Below are 21,888 nucleotides of genomic sequence, written 5' to 3'. Positions count from 1 at the left end.
ACATATATTGAAAGCCCCCCTTTCAATTCGGCAAGGCCAATTCGGATGATAAACAAAGGCCCTTTGACCTTGGATTAAATTATACGTCACTCACTGCTTGCATAACTTTTCGATCACTGTGAAAAACACAAGAAATACAAGAACAAGGTTACGTATTTTTGGAACTCATTTATCTCTTCCCTTCTCTCTCTTCTCTGCTCTCTCACTCACTCAACACATTGACGCACATACACACACACACACACACATAAAAACACACACACACACACACACACACACATAAAAACACACACACACACACACACACACACAAACACATACACACACACACACATTAACACACATCCACCCAAACACACACACAAATTCACACAAACATAACCACCCAACCACCCACACACACACATTGACACACGCACACACACGCGCACGCGCACACGCACACTTACACGCACAATCCCACACATACACTGACACACACACACCTCGTGGGTGTCTTTTCATCTCTGCAGGGTTCTCCATCCTCCAGGCCATCATGGAGGCGGCGGTGGCCAACAACTGGCAGGTGACGGCCCGCTCTGTCAGTGCGAGCACCGACGCCGGCGAGTTCCGGCGCATCATCGAGGAGATGGATCGCAGGCAGGAGAAGCGCTTTGTGATCGACTGCGAGGTGGGACGCATCAACACCATTTTGGAGCAGGTGAGGCTTTGATCTAGGGTGCGCTGGGGGGTGGGGGGGGTTTTAATGCCGTGGCTCTGGTGGATGGACTCCGTAAACCACGTACTATATATTAGCAGCATAGACTCTTTACTCGGGTGCAGTGTGATTAAACACGTTATTTCCCCTGAGGCAACTAATAACAGAAAGACACGATTTATGTGTTCACGTTTTTTTCTTTTTTTTATTGGAATAATATGGAAATTAGCTATTGTTTAATGAGAGGATGAGTTCCGTTTGCATTGTAATATAGCAAATTGTGTTGCGTCATCATAATGCATTTCCCAAAATAATGCTTCAAATACATTTTTGGTGCGTATCTAACAGATCCTACCCTCAGTATTTGTATTGTGTGCTTTTTTGGGGGTCTAACAAAGAACACATATTCCCATTTTCGGACATGCTATGTCAACTTTGACATTAACCAAGATGCCTGGCACTGAACAACCTTGCCGTTAGCGACCTTTGAGAGAGAGGGACTCTTGACGATGCCACACCAATGTCCCCCCCCTGAAGAGGAAAGCATAGATCTACTAGTCCTCAAAGAAGAAACACAACTAGCCTGAACAAATAAGTGTTATTTCACCATGCATCTTCTTCTCCTCTCCGTCCCACAGCATTGTACGAGCCCCCCAGCGATGCGCTATCTCTTGCCTTCCGCCCGTATTGGATTCTGCTTGTTAACATTCATTTAGATCGTCGTCTCCCCCTCACTTTGTGCCCCCAACGACATGCTATAGCTACACAGGCTTTCAAGGCTTTTCATTGGATCCCAGTGTCATCGTTTACTGTTAATGTGTGCGGATGGCTGGTTAATTCTCCGCCGCACACGTCCGCCCCTCAGTCAGAAATCAATTGTGTTTCTTTTCAGTTCACAGCAAGAACAGGCTCCTAACGTCACGCTGACAATGTGCCTTACAAATCCTCGTGTTACAATGGCTGATATTTTTATCCAATGGATAATAAGCATGATGGTGCTTACTTTTGGGATTCTTCTCCGCCGATTGATTTCTGTTGCTTTATTCATCATAATACTCATCATTGTCAGCATCGATCCCTCCCCTCTGCAAGTTCCTGGAAAGGCAGACACCACCAAAACACCCTCATTACAGCCGCCTATGAAGCAGTCAGCGCCACACAGTTTTAAAGCTTTTGTCCAGAGGCATTCTCAGCATGGGATCGTCTCTCCTGAAGCTAATTGACATAATTTGGCTTCGTCTGCAAATAGCCCTGAGTCATCGCCTCTCACACTCCGTCGAGTGGCCACACTCGGCTCCGCGTCCACCCCCTGATGGGAGTGTGCCATTATATTGACCACCACCACCACTACCACCACCACCCCCCACTCGCCCTACCACCTCCAAGGCCATCATCAATACAAAACACAGACACCAACTGACAGACACACACCCACACACACACACACACACACCCACACACACACACACACCCACACAAACACAAACACGTCCGCCCATACACACACACACACACACACACACACACACACACACGCACACACACACAAGCGTCCAGCTCTATAGCGGCAGCTGAGTGTCCTCACTTAGATGGATGTGAACGTGTTGTTGTGTTCCTTCACGCTGCGCACCCAGACAGCCCCGTTGACCACAGCTTTGTGCAGAGATATGAGCTCACATCTCCCAGAGGGCCGAGACGATTATTTCCATTCAGTCAGACTTTCAAGACAGACTGTCATGTCAGTCACAAAAGTTTGGCGTTGGCGGCGTATTGCGATTTCCGCAAACTTCCACGCTTCCGTCCATCAAGGTCGCTGCCTGTCGTGGTGGGGGGGGGAGGGATTCGTGACGCGGTTCAGATCCGGGAAGCTGATTGTTGGGGAGGATTTGCCGGGGGTGGGGCGGTGGGAGGGGGGAGGGAATGGTAATCAGCTTGGTGGCTTTAGTTTTATGATTTGAGTATGAGTAATCCCACTATAGTGAGAGGGAGCGAGAGAGAGTCCATGGAACGGTGACTTATCCGGAATGTGGAGATTGCTGAGCCATTTTATGCAGCCCACAGATTTTCCTACGTTTGTTTCCCCACAAAAGAGGGAGAGTAGCGTGGACTCACTGCTCATCCTTTGAAGTTTTAATGGCTTTGCATTGGTCCGAATGGGAGATGCTTATTCTGCTTCACTGTTTGCATTTTAGTTTCATTAAAATCGGATAATGTCATTTTTTTATTGTTCTTAAACGGCTTCTTCAAATTATTATTTTTTTTAATATCAAAATACACCATCCAGCAATGAAACTGTTATGTTTGTACTCTTATTAGATGATAATATCCGTTCACTTGAGTCATTTTCACGCACCGGAAACCATTATTCCCTTTTTACTCTGCTTTACTTAGGGAACTTAAATAATAATCTTCCCGACTAAATATTCTTGTCAACAATCATTAAACCCGTTCAACACATTTTAAAGTAAGGTGACTTTTCTTAACACTTTTTCCATTCATCTAAATAAAGAAATACATTCTTATATTATATAGTCTCTATATTATTTTTCTTTCAACCTTTCTAATGACAAATAACAACTGTTCACTTCATTCTATAATTTTTATACTTATAACTTAGCCTGATACGTTTCCACGCTCTTGGCTGCAACATTGTCACTTACGTCCTGAAATTGTCAATGTCTACACGGGCACATCTGTGCACATCTCCTGTAAGAAACTGGTTCTGTTTTGACTATTGGACTCCAGTAGTCCGCCTTTCCCCCTTCAGGTAGTCTCTTCATTGCATCTCACTTCCCAGTATTGGATCGCTCTCACCTTCACACACTTGCCACTTGTGTGGCTGCCTCTTGGTTTGAGACGCACTTGGTTTGACGAGGTCAGGGCGGGACCTCATTTTGTGTTTGAGAAATTGGATGGAATGGGACTCTTGCGTTGACGAGTGGGGAGTGTCATCTCGAGCAGTGCAGTAGAAACTGTGTAGTCTGTACCGCAGTGTATATTTTTTTTCTTTGGTTGACTTGAACGTCTGCAGAAAATGTCCAGCTAATCCCGTGGGTAGCTTGGGTGGTAAGGAGCAGAGCAGTTGTGCTTTACTTCGTTCTACTTGAGGAACGCAGACAGTTCTCCTGATGTGAACTGTGGTTCATTGTCACTCACAAGCACCTGTGGTACCTGATGAACAGGCCTCTCCGAACCTCTATGATCTTGCTGAGCTTCCTCTCCAATGGACTGGTTGGCCACACCTGGGGGTTGAAGTGGTGCACGGCTATTCTCTGGATTCGCTGGGAGGCTTGGCAGATTTTGTTTTTGATTTCAGGGTCAATTCCTGGCCGCCAGACATAACTCAGAGCCAGGGCTTTATTCCTGACACCTCCAGGGTGTTATGTCTGCAGTTCTGACAGAACTTGTGGAGGAAGATTTGGAGAAACGACAAAGCAGAGGCCCCATATTAAGCATCCTTTCTGAATTGTCAGCACGTTGTGCCTGGTCAGGTAAGCTTCTAGATCTCCTTTAGCCTTTTACAGCGTCCATTTTGTCTGGTACATCAAAGGAAGTTGCAAACGGGAAAGCCTGTCTGCATTGCCATGGAGGCACCGTTCTTGTACACTATAGGGTAGTCATGACATGACAGCAGCTAGGCTCAAAGCTGCAACCGTGCCACAGCCAGTGATACTCCTTAATCTGGAATGATGATGGTCGTTAGCAGTCAGTGATCAATTCAGTAACGTGAACTACCTTCCATTAAGGTACTTGAAGAACTTCCTGACTCCGAAGAAAAATGGTTAATGCCTCCTGCCTGATCTGAGCATAGTTCTAGCCTTACTGAGTCTTCTGGAGGCAATGGTTTTCTCATGGAAAAACGTACGGCGATGTGTTGCACGGCAGTCGCACGCCTAGCTCTGCATCACAATGAGTGAGTATATTCTGTGTCAGCAGCTGTTCCTTTGCTCTTTAAAAGGCTGATTAACATTCACTGGTCCTGTTTCATACCTTGACACAGGTGTGTGTTCATGGGGTTGGGGATCGACGCTAGACTGGGAATGAATCCCCCGTAGTTATTGGTCGTGCAGAGCAATGTAAGAAGCTTGCTCCCGTTGCTGGAAGCAAGGGCTTCAGCGATTGTTTGTCCTTTCTCTGGTGTCCTGTGTAGCCCCCTGGCATCATGTTCTTCATCACTTTGCTCTGTCACCATGATGTCTTCAAGGTAACAGTTAATGTTTGGGATTCCTTGCAAAACCTGATCCATGGCTTGTTGGAAAAGAGCGGAATCTGAAACTATTTGTTACTGAAATGTCCTATGTGGGCTGGGATAATTAGGGGTGTTTGTACGTTTCTGTGTTTATATTAATTGCAGATGCTCGAACATTTTTTTATATTTTACTACTGAGATCAATGATGCAGCTGCACCTGTGTCTAATTGCTTTTTCATGACATGTCATTCTATTTTAGGTTTTGGACTTAATGTATCTGAATCTTCGTTTTCTGACAAACATTGTTCTGCCACGTCTTTCATGAGAAATACTGTGGCAGTTACTACAATGACTCTCCATAATGACAAATAATTTCGTGATTGATTACCAAAAAATAACCCAAAAATGTAACCACCAACATAATAACTGACATTCAAATTCTCCTATGCTTCCAAAACGAAGGCAGTCATTGCGATGTTACGTTGCGATGCACAAGCACTATACTACGCAATACACTTTTCTCGCCTTTTCAATGTGGCTGACGCTTCACCGATCCACAGACAACCCTGTCACTTAGCGCTTCTTCCATGCTGCCGTGAGATCACAGCTTTCGGATAACTATTCCAGCACGTCAATGCACTCACAGATTTCCCTCCTTCCCGGTTTCTCTTATGGAAGTGGAATCCCGGATGATGATAGGCTTGAGGGAAAATATCCTCTTCAGTTCCACCATCTGTTGAAGGATAAATCCACTGGGTTTGCTGGTGTGATACTATACATGCATATGTTGAAGTAGCCATTTCACTAAAAGGAACCTCCACCTGCTTTTCTTTTGTCATTAGCATTGAGAAAGTGTTCAAACCATTCCATAGGTTTCCCATTGCTCAACATTTTCAACCTGAGTATCAATATGGGAGCCAACATTGTTGCAAGAGCTAGCCGAAACAATTCTTTGCTAACTCATAATGAGGTTATTTTCTTGCTTCGAAACACAGACCAACATGACATGAAGTTTGAAAACATGACTTGAACACTAAACAATAACATTGTCACAGATTTATTTTACATTAGTTATCTTATATCATAGTTAGATCCATTAACTTGATAGCAGAGTAATTACAACGCATGACAACATTATTCCATTTGAACTTTACCTAGATAACTTAGGGGAGTACATAGCAAGAATTGTTATAGCGCCATCAGGCGTACTGCAATGGTATGGCATACATAACAGAAACATCATAGGGATTCTATGGCTATACTAAGCACAATGCATTCTTTTTTGAGAGTAAGATATGGTTGTAAACACACCTTTGAGGATCTTAAAAGAGGGGGAAGGATTATTTTTGGGTGCCTTAACGACCATCTGGACGTTTATCCTGTTCCATTTGTTTCATCATGCAGACACATTCAGCCAATGGCTTAAACATCACTTTAACATACGTTTATCTGACCATTGAGCTTTCTGAAATACACCCACATGAGTCTTTTTCATCACAGCAGGATACAACAGCTTCCCATGATACGGATATATGTGGTATCCTACATTTGAAGAGAAATGTGTTTATGATAATTATATGTGGCATATCGCATATTTATTCTCCTTCTGTACATGCTGTATAATTCTGGGGCTCTTTAGTTATTTTATTTTTTTCATTTTCTCTTTTGAATATATCTTGGTATGCATTGCGCCTGGCTCACCAACATGCGTTTGTGTTTGTGTTTGTGTGTGTGTGTGTGTGTGTGTGTGTGTGTGTGTGTGTGTGTGTGTGTGTGTGTGTGTGTGTGTGTGTGTGTGTGTGTGTGTGTGTGTGTGTGTGTGTGTACGTGCGCGTGCGGTTCTGTGAGATCTCATCTCTGCATATACTGCCTAATCGGCTTCATCTATAAGATTGCACATATTGCCACATATCTGCTGTGGTGGTAGTGATTGCTGTGCTCGCCTTTATGCTTTCTGGTCCTGGCTGCATTCCCTGAGGGGCTTTCTGTGCTGTGAGTCTGCTCGCAGCCAACAACCTGCTCATCTTCTGACGTAAAGAACGGAGGCAGACGGGAATGAATGGCGTCTGGGACAGGCCCTGGGCACCCAAGCTGTTCAAAGAAACGGCAAACACTGAAAAGACTCTCTCCCCGCTCACAGAGCGATGAGTTCTAGTCACTGGGGAGGGGGGAAGAGAGCGGAGAAGGGAGCGAGAGGAGGAGAAGAATGAAGAATCGAGTGGTGCATTGGAGAAATTGTTTTGAATGTTATTCTAGTCTGGTATGGAAGGGCGGTTGTGTTTACTCTGGGAGAGGGAGATGTTGATAGTGTTTGCGCTCTTTATTTAAAGTTAAACTTCAGGATTTTTCATTATGAACCCTATTTTCTGATCTTGTTTCGAATAACGAATACTACAATTTAGGAAAATGGTCCAGTATTAAGCAAGAACGGTAAACGCGTACAACTGGCTGCAATGGACTACCTTGGGGCATGTATGTCCCAAGGGACAGATTGTATACATTGTCACTTTGTGTTTAAGAGTGCTTGATTTTGCCACTCTCAGGCTCAGACAGTATTCTAACATTTTTATAAAAACCTTCTTTACCTTTCGCTTGATAATAATCTGTTTTTTATTGTGTCCAATCAAGTCTCACTCAAAGAGAAGTCTTGCGAGAGTTAAATTGTTGTTGCAGGAAGAGAACGATGGAAACATGAGTGAGTGCTGGAGGGGAGAGAGTATATTTTGTTGGACTACAGATAGCGTTATTTATTGTTGTCTGAAAGATTTGGGTGGAGGAGTGTTGGAATTGCGATGACAATAAGTAAATATCGTGCAACAATGCAACATAGAGATTTCAGAGCAAGACCTCTGCTTGAGTGAGTCTTGGTTGGACACAATATCAAACAGACTTGATCAAGCGAAAGGTAAAGAAACCATTTAAAATTTTCTGTAGGGATCCTTTGCATGATGTTAGAATAGTATCCAAGCCTTTCAGTGGCTTAACACGTAATTTTAAAGGACATCCTATGGGGCGTGAATAGGATTAAATTGCAGAGCGTTTTGCGGATAATTGCTGCAGTGTTCTCTCTCAATGCTTTATTTCCAAAAATAGTTATTTTCTGCAGACCCAAATGATCAGAAAATAGGGTCCAGGTTGGAGACTCCAGAATTTTTCCTTTAAGCTTTGGAAGTTAGATTGTGTACAGGGTATAATAAATTTACCTGGGTCTTTTCACCAAAATAAATCTTTTATTTTTGCTGTGATAATGAGGAGAATACACATCTCCCAATAGGAGATATAAGAAAGATAGAGGGAGAAAAGGTATCAGATAGATAACAGATAGCCTAAAAAAAACATATACCAAAATGAATCACACTCACACGTACAATACTACACCTATCCTAAAAAAAATGATGAGCAAGTTTTAGCACTTTTTTGCAGAAATAATTTTTCATCCAAGATTACACTGCCTCCTCAATTCCTTGCCTTAATTAAGATAGAGATACAGAGGGAGAGCGAGAAAGAAACTCACTGATGATAGGAAAAGTGATGCTCATCCAGGCATTCGCTTATTGTCCCGAGGCTAGGTGAGGTGAAGGGGGGGGGGGGGGGGGGGGGGGCGAGAACAGTGGCTAGAGCCTTTATCCTCTTAATATAGAACCCCCTAGATATGGCGACCATTCAAACCCCTGACACCCGACCATTAAAGGGGCCCATTTGCTCTCCACTATTACAGAATTAATGCGGATTATAGCGCTACCATTAAAGAGAATGTGACCCCTCTGACTGCTTCTCCGATGGAAGGAGACGCATCAGTTTCACCATCGGGCTCAAGACTGTTGCATAAAATCGTATAAATATATGTTTCAAGGTATGGTAAAAAAAATAAAGGTTTTGGATACTTCCGCTGGGCGTATGTTTTATAATTCTGCAGGAAATAATTATTCTCAACATATTTGGCAACAACACATGCCTCAAATGTATTGATCTCTGTGAGGTCAAATTCCCGTCTGGTTAATGACTGTGTAACAACGCGTTTAATTACCTTGCAGCGAAGACTACCGGCTTGATTGCCTTTCATTCGTTTCCTCCGTGCTGCTATGCATGGGAGGATGTGCAAAGGCATACTGTGTGCGTTGGCTTTTTGCATGAAACATTAAAGCAGTGGAATGAAGGCTGGCGGTGGAAGAGCCTTTTCATTTTAGACTAATGCACTTCTACTTTTGAGACACATTCACCACGCATCGAACAGCCAGGAGGAGGGTCATTATTAAACAGTATCATTGCACTTAGTTTGAAATGCTCTTGTGATTTTGGACAATGAAAGTGAGTGTGGAGGAGAAGGGAGAGTCGTTGAGCGTCGTTTGGGAGATCACCCACAGGTTGTTGTGTGGGTATGTGGGTGCAAAGTAAAAAAATAAAAACCCTTTATATTTGAAATCCCATACCATACCATTACTGCGCACTGGTGTCACGCTCTCCCTTCTCCTGCACCTACTCTTTTGAAAGCCCATACACAGTACAGACCCACCTCCATATAACCACTTAGTGTATTTTAAGAACTTGTATCTTAAGATGGTGGGAGCATTATGCTTTCCAACAAAACAGCCTCCACACAACCATTGGAGGAATCTAGACGTGTACACTGACACCAGCGCTTGTTGTATTCAAGAAGGCCTGACGCTACGTTATTATTGTACCCTTCATCAATTAGTGTTTAGAGAAAAGTAACACACAGAAAAGCCATCACTCAGAAACATAATTCCAAGTAATAGCCTTTGAATTTTCTACTGGTGTCTGGTATCCTTGCGGCACACAAAAATATATTTTTATTCCTCCTGAATGGTTAGATGCAGATAGATGAGTGTTTCCAGATATGCATTTTCACGATGCAGGGTTAGTGTGGCAATAATTGCGTCATTGTTTGCTTGTCTTTGTTAATAATGGATAAAATGAGGATTTTTCTAAACTCATGGGAGCGTCTCAGTTCCCATTCCACCCCTCTCTCCCCTGAGCCTCTGCTTGCCGTCATACTCCCATCACACCACCCCTCAACACAGCACCGGAGAAAAGGTCAGGCGCTGGGTGAGGACGGCGGGCTTGGTGTTTATCGAACTATCAGTCGGTTCATGTGCGGCTGATGTTTTACGTTTGTGGCTCTCTTTCTGCCATGGCAAGGCTTGTGTGCTCCTTCCAAGGGGGTGTCTCTGGGAGAGGTCAAGATCGCTCTGGGTGTCTGTTTCCATCAGCCCTCACCGGAAAGCTCCGGTCCTGAATGGAAGCCCTGTTTTTCGGCTGCAGCAGCAGAATTAAAGGTCACGCAGAGCGAGCTTTGGGGATCCATTTGTTTCCCTTACATGTATCCAGCAGTGGCACAGCGCCCCTGCTGGGTTGCCAGCGCCACTGCAGTCAGCAACACCAAAAAGCTGAATGCTATATTCATATATTTAGAAATATTTTTAATACAAATAATTTTAATTTATAGTTTAATTTAAAAAAACTATTTATATCGTAGATGCCCCCGACTGATCCCCCCCACGGGTGTTACATTGTTTTTATTGTCTTTAGAAATGTATTGCGGAAAAATACTGAGAGCAGAATAGTGTTTAGAGGTTGACATTGTAGGTGGCATAATCTCAACTATTATTGGGTTGGGACTTAATGTAGGAAGGATAAAGAGAAAAAGCAACACAACAAGTAAAAGGAAATTATAGAAAATAGCCTAGATTTTTAATTGTGTAAAAAGCAAGCAACAATATTATGAAACCCAGACACTGGGATGGCTGCAAACCGCAGACTTAAAACTCTATTCGTGCATAACATTAATGGCAAAACAATGTTGCATTCAATTTATTGTTATAATGTTTGGTTTTACCATTGTATGAGACCATTTCTGTTTGAATACATCAGAGCCCTACCGGAATCAATGACTACATCGAAAGCTCTATGCACCAGTGGACGTCAGTAATGGGCACGTGCACATCAGCACCGTGCACACGCACATCAGCATAGTGCACCTCACACAAACCTCAGCACCGCTAATGGAAAGAATTGTAGTGGAAACACTGGGATCAATGTGTGTGAGGGTTAAACAGGACAGGCAAAGTCAGATTACACACGTGTTTGCATGAGTGTGTGTGTGTGCGTGTGTGTGTGTGTGTGTGTGTGTGTGTGTGTGTGTGTGTGTGTGTGTGTGTGTGTGTGTGTGTGTGTGTGTGTGTGTGTGTGTGTGTGTGTGTGTGTGTGTGTGTGTGTACATACATTTACATTTGATGAAAATAACCTGAAAGGCAATTTGACTTTCACTTAGTTAGGGTTCTTAATATGAACAACTATGCTTATAATACTTGAATGTACAAGTCACCAATATTACATGTAATAGTATCAATGTCATCATTATTATTGTATAGTAGACAAAGAAATTGCATCAGTAGTGGTTGATATGCTATAATTATTGTTATGGTTACCATTATGCATATTATTAGTCGTACCACAAGTACCAGTATAGCAGCCAATAGCAGTGTCATTAGAAGTGTAGTATTACCAGTGGTAATGCTAGTGTTACACCTAGTATTAGTATAACAAAAACACTATAGTCCAATTCAGCAGATTTTGACTACCTTTACGGTGGCCATTACTCTAATAATATGATTAGATAAAGAGTGGTTGTTATGTGTTGGGTGACGGCTGGGGGGGGGGTGGGGGGGGTATAAACCAATTTCAAAGGAAATTAGATTAAAGCCGTTCCGCTGCGAGAGGTGGCGCTTGCTACCTGCTTCTCTAGCCGTGGGGGAGGGGAGGCAGCGAGGAGCCTCTCGGTGAACGCCGGTGTGATATTGAAATGTGTTCCACTCGATGGGAGCCGGGCACCGCGCTCCGCCTAATTATCCCCCCCCCCCCAAAAAAAATGGTACGCTCTGGCCCGAGGTGAGGTGTTGCTCTGTGTCATTATGAACACGCTGTGCCCCGGCCCAAGGTTGCGCTGTGTCGGTGGACCGGCCGGCTGCGGCCTCGGTGAGCACACACTCACGGAGCTGGCCTCGGTGTGCGCCCGGATCTCTCAGAGCAAGAGGTTGGCGTGGACGGGGAGGGAGAGTGCAATAAGAAAAAAGAGTGCACGGCCTTGGGGGAATACAGCAGAGTAGCAAATGTCAAGGAAGGTCTAATGACAAACAGGAGCAAAAGACGAAAGAGGAACTATAGTCCCACCTGCAGCCATGGACTGGGAAAAGATTGATGTTTAAACCGCCCGCCTTTCATTTGCAGACTTCGGATTTGAATCCTATTTACAGTTCTGTTCTAATTTTGTAATTTAGCCCAGGCGTTTATCACACGATACATGACTTTTTAATGAACCAGTAATGGTGTTAAGCTCAGAGAACGCCTACAGGTAGACTGTGGACATTTTGGTCCAAACCCAAAGTCTCTTCTTTTTTAAATAAATCCTGAAACTCCCAACTCTTTTGGGAGTTTTTCTCTTTTTTTCTCTTTTTCACTTAACATAGAGGTTGGAGGTGGAAGCAGTTAATGGCATTGACAGATGAGGGAGGAGTTGTTTTGTGCTCCCTCGTGCGCCATCCGCGCGGCGGTTCCCCATTCGCAGGTTGACAAAAGGGAGGAAAAAATGGCTTCACTTGATCCGTGAGGCTGTTGTGTCCCTTGTGAGGGGATTGGACGACGGGGTCTCTCTCTGGCTGGAATGGACCCTGCCCACGCCCAGTACTGTCTCCTACCTGCTGGCCGTCTCTATAACGGCACCGCCCACAGATAACAACACCAAGGCAGACACATCATTCGACTCCATCCACCGCCAGAACTGTGATTCTGTGTGTCGAGTGGTTTAACAAGCAGTTATTCACAATGCATTTCCCCTCGCCCCCCCTCTGTGAATACTTATAATAAATGGTATGAAATTATCTGATCGCACGCTCACATTTATGCTTAATTCAGTCCCTGATATGTTATGCCTTCAAGTATGGTTGCTTTTCTTTTCCATTTGTTATCTTCATTTGGCCTGTTTGTGAACCATTTGCCCACCGGGTTTCTAATCAAGCAATATGCCACGAGAGGACTTGGTTTACGGTGATTGAGCACAGCTGGTGGGCGTTGTTAGGCCCGATGCAAAATCTTTCCACCGCTCATCCACGCTTAACTCATCAAATAAATCATGATTAACAAGGAAATCTGTCATTTTTGGGGGACTGACAACTTGAAGTTCAGCAGCGCTTTAATTGAAAAAGATTTTTGTGACCTTAACAATCCGCTTCTTCATTATAAACTGTACCTACCTGTGTGAACGCCGTTGGTCATTTCTATACGTTTGTCAGGCGACTCGATAATAACCATAGAGTTGAGGAGGTAGCTCATCAAGAGTTTTTTCAGATCCGAAAGGCCACCTATAGTCTCTCCAACCCTTCAACCCCTTCAACCCTGCTAATGTTTCCCCCTTGCAACAATCTATACACTGGGCTGAATCGGCATCGTGGCTAATGGTCCACAAAAACAAATAGGTAATTGCACAACAATTACACCACAGCCACCATCCTATCCCCCCTACACCCATTCCCTCAGTAACATGCAGGCACAAACGTGTCCACACACTGTCAGACTGTTTGTTGTTTTGACAAAGTCCGCGCCAGAACAGAGTCGGGCAAACATACTGATTTCCCTCCACAACACCGCTTTCCCTGCCATGTTTGTAGAACACAGGCTGGAAAACAGACACACACACACACACACACACACACACACACACACACACACACACACACACGCGCACACACAAACACGCACGCACGCACGCACGCACGCACGCACGCACGCACGCACGCACGCACGCACGCACGCACGCACGCACGCACGCACGCACGCACGCACACACACACACACACACTCACACACACACACACACACACACACACACACACGTCAGGCTGCACATGGCGAGCCCCCAGCATTCACTCCCATTCCTCTAACAAACGTCAGTAATGCTCCATAACAGAACACTATTATGAGCCCCCTTGTGGAAAGCAATGTCCAGTTTATGTGTGGGGCACTACGGCATCGTGACCAATCCATATTGTTATAATGTTCCAGAGTTCGCCCAGGCAACCTTTCGTCCACCCTCATTTTGACCGGAACAAGAAAAAGAGCAGGAAGAACAAAAAGGAAACGAAAAACCATATTGTTAGCCGGGAGAGATGAGAAGTCTAAGAGCCTTGCGTGCTATTTTCAGCCGTGCTGCGTGGGCCATACATGCTGTTATGTTGGGAAGGTGTGAGAGTTTCAAAAGCAGTGGCAGACGGCGCGCATCTCAGCGTAAACACCTTTTGAAAATATCTTCCTCTTATGTGTTTTTCTCCAATCCTTGAGCTTCGCCGTGAACCGCGGCGGAGCGCTCCACAGCGAGGGAGAAACGTTACAGGTCGTTAAAGGACGCTCCCTCCTCGTTAACGGCTCCTCCCTCATTAATGCTTCTCCCTAATTGTTCCGTCTCTTGGGCGAGCTCCATCGGAGAACGACCGCGATTTGTTTTCAACTTCAATGGCCGCTCTCTTCTGCTGCCAGCCAAGTTTGCACATTTACAATGATTACTGTGCCGGGTCCTGTGTCTTTGGATCTCATCTCATGGTTGACTTGCTGTATTGATCTTCCCTCCCACAGGTTGTGGCCCTGGGGAAGAACAGCCGTGGCTACCACTACATTCTGGCCAATCTTGTGAGTAACTATCCAGTGATCACGCGGCATCGGGGTCGAAATCCCCGCCTTAATGTTCCTCATGATGGGATTAATGTACCACTATATACTCCTGGGCCAACTACACGCACCAACATATATTTGGCGTCTATATGTGTTTGCGTTCCTGCAATTGCAATTTTTGTACTTGACGATAAAGTAGTTATTATTACAGTAGTAATGGGGGCAGCATAAAACCAGACGGATAAATTGAATTAACTTTTCTGACCAGTGCATGAACAAACTTAGCAATCCTATTAACACTTTCAGTTAAAATATACAACGAGTTACCTTTATAAGCTATGATGGTGCGGTAGTATCACAACTTTGTTTTGGATACCAACTTCCTCCTAAATAAATATGTCCTCAAAACCAATCAAGGATCTATAAAAATGTATGATTTTTATTTTTTGCGTCTGAGTGTGGGTTAAGCTTCTATGGCACATATAGCATAACGCCATGCTGCATGTGGATGTGTACAGGTCCGTCTGTGCAGCATTTGATGTCCACGTCTGAGAGAGCATCAGACTTCTAGGACCCTTATAGTAGAACACATGATTGTCGGCACATTTCATATACAACAACGCTCATTATAACACTCCTACACAGCGACGGTAATAAAAGATAATCAGAAATGGGTGGTAGCCATTGGGATAACACACCCCCTCCTTCCTACAGCTTTTAGCCCAAAACACATTTTTTCCCTCTAGGTATCAAAAAATATTCTTATTTTCATGAGATTATACACTAATTGAAACTACTTATGAATATTATATTAAATCTCTGCCAAGTCAGTTCTGCTAGATGCCTTTAAGTTCTAGACACTGTACCTTTAAGTAAATATCTCTGTAACATAATACATAGACATCTTTGTAATAACATCAAAACTGTTAGATGTTCACACTCTGTTGATAGCTTTAGTTTATTTTCAGATTTTGTAAACGAATAATCGTTCACGTTGCAACTTAAATGTGGGGCCACCACTCTCCTCTCTGCTATTCCCATGGCTGGCTTTAATTGTAACACTGCAGTCTACAAAACAAATTCTTAGGCTTTGTAGATGCTGTATCTTGAAGCCACCCATTTAACCACATTAACCCTAGGTCCTGTCACCACACTGACATGACCTTAGGCAAGGAAAGGCAACTTTATTTATAAAGCATGTTTCATACACGAGGCAGACTCAAAGTGCTTCTCATAGAAACATTGTCATACAATACAATAAAATAATAGATAAGCAAAAGAAAAAATTGTAAAATAGAAATAAAATAAAGGCAATGTTAAAAAAGCAATGTATTTAAGATCAGATCAACCTTAGCATGAAGGAAATTAAGGTTGCTACATCATCGTAAACATTCAATATCTTTAATCTCCCTCTGTGGGAAAGGGCAGATTTGGATTAAAAGCAATTCAACCTTTTTACAAAATAAAACAAACATCTGGTTTACACGACCTGCCATGCTTATATAAATACAGTCACAGTTGTTTATCACTGAACTTGTTGACACAAAGATTTCCTCTCAACATGTTAACAGACGCATGACGTTCTTATTCCGATAAAACCATAACTTAATTATAATATGTGTTTTTTTCAAGATGAGGTTTTAATGTTTGTATGAACTTGTAACGCTTCCACAATTGTGAAAACAAATTAGATCAGAAAAAAATGGGTACTGATTATATTCAATATAATTATAATTTTTTCTTCAAAAACGGGCGTGGATTTTCCCCAAACAGATCCAATACAGCCTTAATACATCTTTAAATTAAAGTGATCTGATATATTTATATACATCGTTTTATATATATAGTTATATATCCAATATAATTGTATATAGTCCCCATAGTATATAACAATTTGTTTTATTTTTTAACTATCCATATAAATACAATGTATATGAATATGAATTAAAGTTTGTTCCCGTGTGATCTCAGGGGTTTTCCAACGTGAGCTTGGACAAAGTCTTTGCTGGTGGCGCCAACATCTCTGGATTCCAGATCATCAACCCTGAGAACCCAATTGTGCAGCAGTTTATGCAACGCTGGGATCGCCTGGATGAAAGAGAATTCCCAGAAGCCAGCAGCACGCCTCTGAAGGTAGCCGGGAGAGCTAGGATGCCTGCGGTCTAGCGCCAGCATTGGTTTTCTTCTAGACTTCAAACACTCTCTCTCGCTCTCTCTCGCTCTCTATCTCTCTCTCTCTGTCTCTCGCTGTCTTTTCAACTCTTCCTCTCATACACTTTCTACCCCATTGGCTCTTCATCTCTTCCTTCCCTTTTGTTCTTGTCCCCCTCTTGGCTTTCCCTTCCCCCGCAAGAGTAATCAATATATTGATAGGGAGTCCAAAGCGAGGTTATACCTCAGCCTCAATTTACATCTAATTAAACAATGACCAAGGAAGAAATTGATTTGGAATGACATTTGATTAGATTTGTCATGGTGTGGTGGTTAACAAACAGCTGGGGCTATACTGGCTGAAAAGGTCAAGTTTGTTAAGTTTGTTGGTAAGGTAAGTTTTTCAGTACACAGGGCACCAGACTTAAAACTTCAAAACTGTTTAAAATCAGACTCTTACAAAAGTACATATTGTATGGTATTAACCCAATTTGTTAGGTTTAATAAACACATTTTCCACAACACAACCTTCATAACAAGTTAAAATGGCATGTATTGTGGCTAGACCTTTGATCAGTTACGTATTGCAACATGGTCCTACTTTTCTGAAAAAACACATGTCATTCTCTTTACCTTATCATGTGTTACCTCAGAAGGAAAAATTGTAAGTCGTTACATCGACCATTGTTGCGCAACAATATTTACCGAGCTTTGAATCCACTCTTACCCCATTGCCAACCCACTGACTTTCCTGTGTACTTTCATCCATTTCCTTGTTTTCCCAATTCCCATCGTGCTGCGGGTTTGACCAAAATGAACGAATTTAATTAGCACAGCCTGACACTTGAAGATTGTTGCGCGGTTTGACACATGCGCTAAACGACTCATTTGTGCGCTGCTTAAGATGTGTTCCAACACCTGAATCACTTCACTCAGTTAATCCTTGACTCAGTTCAGCTGTTGAGGGGATGGGTCGTAATTCCCTCTTTGTTTTTATCCGCAGTACACGTCTGCCCTGACCCACGACGCCATCCTGGTGATCGCCGAGGCCTTCCGTTACCTGCGGCGGCAGCGTGTGGACGTGTCTCGCCGCGGCAGCGCCGGGGACTGCCTGGCCAACCCCGCCGTGCCCTGGAGCCAGGGCATCGACATAGAGAGAGCCCTGAAGACGGTAAGGGGGGAGAGAGAGAGAGAGAGAGAGAGAGGGAGAGGGAGAGGGAGGGGGAGAGGGAGAGGGGGAGAGAGAGGGGGAGAGAGAGAGAGAGAGAGAGAGAGAGAGAGAGAGAGAGAGAGGGAGGGAGGGGGAGAGGGAGGGGGAGGGGGAGGGAGAGAGGGGGAGAGAGAGACCTGAAAACGGTAAGTTGAGACAGAGAGAGGGAGAGAGATACCTGAAAACAGAAGGGGACAAGAGAAAGAGAGAGAGCCTTTAAAATGTTAGGAGAGAGAGAGAGATCGGAAAATGGTAGGAGACAAGGGCAAGTGAGAGAGCCTTGAAAATGTTAGGAGAGAGAGATCGGAAAACATGAGTGAGATAGAGAGAGAGACTGCTCTGAAAACTGTGGGGGGAAGGGAGAAAGAGTGTTAGAGCCTTGAAAATGGTAGGGTACAGACAGAGAGAGATAGTGAGGGACTGCCCTGAAAAGAGAGAAAGAGAGTGTTTATAACATATATTAAGAAAGGGAAGAATTGGAGAGAAAATAAAACTGTATTTCTGTACAGGTGAAATGTTGTACGCTGCAATATACTCATCCCTCATAAGCCCAATGTGATTACAAGAATACATTACTCATTCAGCCCTTATCCAGCCCATCCGTCTGCTAACAATCTGCCCGCTCTGCAGGTGCTTGGCCACCAGTAGCATCGCTACGATAATACCATCCTAATACCAGGATGGCTTTCAACCACTGTTAACACTTTTCAACGCCCGCCGGCCCAATTTCCCCACATGACAGGTTCAAGTGCAAGGCATGACCGGGAACATCCAGTTTGACAACTACGGCCGGAGAACCAACTTCACCATCGATGTCTATGAGATGAAAATCGGTGGGCCCAGAAAGGTAAGTGAGATCGTCGAGCTATATCTCCACTATACTTAAAGTTAACCCGTGAGATACTAAGTTTATTCTAACGGCCCAGCAAATTTTCTGTCTCATAATCCAAACCCAAGCAACATCTGTCAAACATCGATCTGTCAGACATCGAGGTTCAGGGCATAACTCTCATGTGTCGGGGCCATGACATATGGCTGCACCCTTCCACCTACATGTACTGCATTATGGGATGGCTCACTTTGAAATCCCCTCCATTAAGATTGATCAGCCCATCTGTCAGAGCAGTGTTGGCAATGAATGCTTCACCAATGGGGGGTTTTGGCACGTCAAACTTTCCCTGTGAGATTTCCTGACAACCGTCTAATCGAATTGCGTCGAGGTGTCCCGAAGTGTGTGCGTACAACGAAACAAAACTTCACTGCTGCCCTATTGCTATTCGAGGAGAAAGGAATGGGTATAACGGCGGACACAAACACAAACACCCTGGCAGTGTTTCAGTGAGGTTCGGCCAGGGCTGGCTAGCTGAGAGCAGAGCGGGATGTCAATAGGTAGACGAGGCATAAGCCATTAGGATGATCTGTGCCAAGCATCGTGGCTCCAACCAGTCACCCAGTGCCGGCCAATCTGACCAGCCTCCCATCAAAAGAGTGAGGTGTGACTAGTTATGGTGCGGCGCACGCCATAAGGAGAGATATTCATTTCATACCTTTTATTCCTTCCTTGGTGACAGTAATTGCCGTTCAAATAGCCAATTACTGTAAAGGCGATCCAAGAATTCTCCTGGCTCTTCTTCACAAAGGTGATTCCCAGTGGTACGCTCACATCATAACCAGTACCATGTGATGACCCCTGCTTTTTCCTTTCATAACCTCATCCAAAAAGATGAGGTCGCTTCCAAGCTCCGTCTCTCGTTAGCCTGCACAAGAGCGCTGGGCCCTGGAGTCTGAACTTGACGTATGGTTATGCTGCCTGCTCGCCAGGCTTCTACGGGCCCATACTTCACAAATTAGCATCACGCTGGGCCCTCAAAGCCTTCCCTTCCCCAGACAGCCAAACAAAGAGATCAAGGAGAGGGATGGATGAATGGCAAGGATGCAGTCAAGGAAGAGAAGGAGGTAGAGAGGGAGGGAGAGAGGGAGGGAGAAAACGAGGCCGGGGAAAAAGGGAGAGTACGAGAGTACCACGAACAAGGCCGGGCAGTAGTTAGTCAGGACCCGGAGCCCCCCTCGTCCCTCTGCTGACAGTTAGAAGATGAAGGTTCCAGGCTGGACTGTCAACAGTGATGTATGGCTTGATATATGTCCCAGCTGCTCCCGGCCAGATCAGCCCGCCCTCCACGGTGGTGCACTCTGACTCTGCGTGGCGCAGGCCGTCCACGGCGGTGGCACTGGCGTCCCGTCGTCAAACAGCACTGATGCATCGCGGCTGGCCGCCCGTCTAACCCCCTGCTTAATCTCATGCCGCAGAGTGGTAGCGTGTCTTCAACACGGCTGTTTGTAGTCGAGCTGCGAACCCTCTGAAGTGTGGAGAGAAAACTCTGCTCGCTTAGCGCCCCCTTCCGTCAGCCCGTGGCGGGGACACACCTGAATCTCCCCTGACTTTTCAAAGATCCCAGGAAATGTCTACCAGATGTGAAGGGCACATGCGAGCCAGCAACGTTTAGAGTGTTGGCAGGCACGAACGCAACACGTTTCATCGTCAGCCAGACCATCCATTATGTCAGATGGGCAAACAAACACTTGACATTGGTTTGAATTAAGCATCTGCATCGCAGAATACAAAGTAACTGCAGTGGCAGGAACCTGGCGATGCAAAGGGGAGGCACTGGCATGTTGATGATCAATTATTAAGTGTGTGTGCAGTTCACAGGCCAGAATATCAATTATTTATCGGAAAAAAAAGGCTGACGTGCTGGAGGTGTGGAGCGGCGCCTGATTCCACGCTGTCGCTGCGTGGGGAGGATACTCCCATCGTGCATAATCCTGCTCATGCACTTCATAGACGCTGCCTCGTCGAGGTCCGTCAGCATCGGGGACCGCGGCGCTCACTCACGGCCGCAGTGTCTGACGTGATCAGGATGCTAATTTAGTGCTGGGCTTACGAGGCTATATGGTCCGGTGGTATCACCTCATATGGCTCGGGCTTCTGTTGGTTTTTCTTTATATTCCAGTCAGCTGCTGCTGCTGCTCTCTGTCTGACACCGGGGCAGAAGCAACATGCCCCTGGGAAATCTTGTGCTCCATTAATGACCCCCCACCCCCCCCCCCCCCCCCCCCCTCCCTCTCCCAACATCACCCCTCCTCCCCTGCATCATAAGTCTAGTGCCCCCGCCATCTCTAAGAAACACTGAGATAATGTCTCTGACTCTATGCTCCCTGCTAACACTTGTAGGGTGACGGAGGAGGTGGAGATGGAGTCGGAGGCTGTATGACCATAACCGCCGTTTTATGTTTCTCTCTCTGTCTCTCTCTCTCTGTCTCTCTCTTTTCAGATCGGATACTGGAACGAATACGAGCGCTTTGTACATATTATGGACCAGCAGGTCACCAACGAGTCCTCCTCTGTGGAAAACCGAACGATTGTGGTCACTACTATTATGGTACACTTTCCATGCAGTTTTAAGTGTTCCCAACTTTCTGCCGCTCAGTGTCACGGGTGTCGATTCTGACGAGTCGACACATTCTGTCCTGGGTTGAGCAGAACCACATCTTTTTTGTGTTTGCTTTCCATCCACTCACTACATGTTGAAACAGTCGATCACGCGAATGAGTGTTTCAACTGTATCCGTGTGGGTGCCAAAGCATTTTGATTTCCCATACTTCAGTGGCCTGTCGTAGCAGTGACATCACAATAATGGTATAAAAAAATATATATCGTGGTTGACTCCATCAATTTCAAAACACATACAAACGCATACGTAAGTAGACCTATCTCTCATCAAGTAAATGTGCTTTGACACTTGGGATAGACTGGCCGTCAAATGACTAGCGGGTAACACAGCAATGGTTTCACAAGCAGGGCAAAGCAAAATAAGTCATAGTGGAGGAGGAGAGGGGCGCTTTTCCCGTTATTTCCCCTCAAAATCTATTTTGCATTGCTCCCGAGATTGATCTGTGTT

General features: G+C 44.8%; 1 protein-coding gene across 3 annotated transcripts in view; it reads left to right on the top strand.

Moving 5' to 3' along the window:
- Nucleotides 1-21,888, top strand: part of gria3b (glutamate receptor, ionotropic, AMPA 3b) — a 67,498-nt gene that overhangs the window by 26,264 nt on the left and 19,346 nt on the right. For all 3 annotated transcript variants that reach the window (XM_056600602.1, XM_056600600.1, XM_056600601.1), the window contains exons 4-9: nt 513-700; nt 14,533-14,586; nt 16,540-16,701; nt 17,723-17,890; nt 18,672-18,776; nt 21,262-21,369. In XM_056600602.1, the coding sequence (XP_056456577.1) occupies nt 513-700; nt 14,533-14,586; nt 16,540-16,701; nt 17,723-17,890; nt 18,672-18,776; nt 21,262-21,369 (785 nt within the window). The remainder of the gene's footprint in view (nt 1-512; nt 701-14,532; nt 14,587-16,539; nt 16,702-17,722; nt 17,891-18,671; nt 18,777-21,261; nt 21,370-21,888) is intronic.

Source organism: Gadus chalcogrammus, chromosome 10 (genome assembly GCF_026213295.1).
Source record: "Gadus chalcogrammus isolate NIFS_2021 chromosome 10, NIFS_Gcha_1.0, whole genome shotgun sequence".
Taxonomy (NCBI): domain Eukaryota; kingdom Metazoa; phylum Chordata; class Actinopteri; order Gadiformes; family Gadidae; genus Gadus; species Gadus chalcogrammus.
This window is presented reverse-complemented; position numbering and strand designations above follow the sequence as displayed.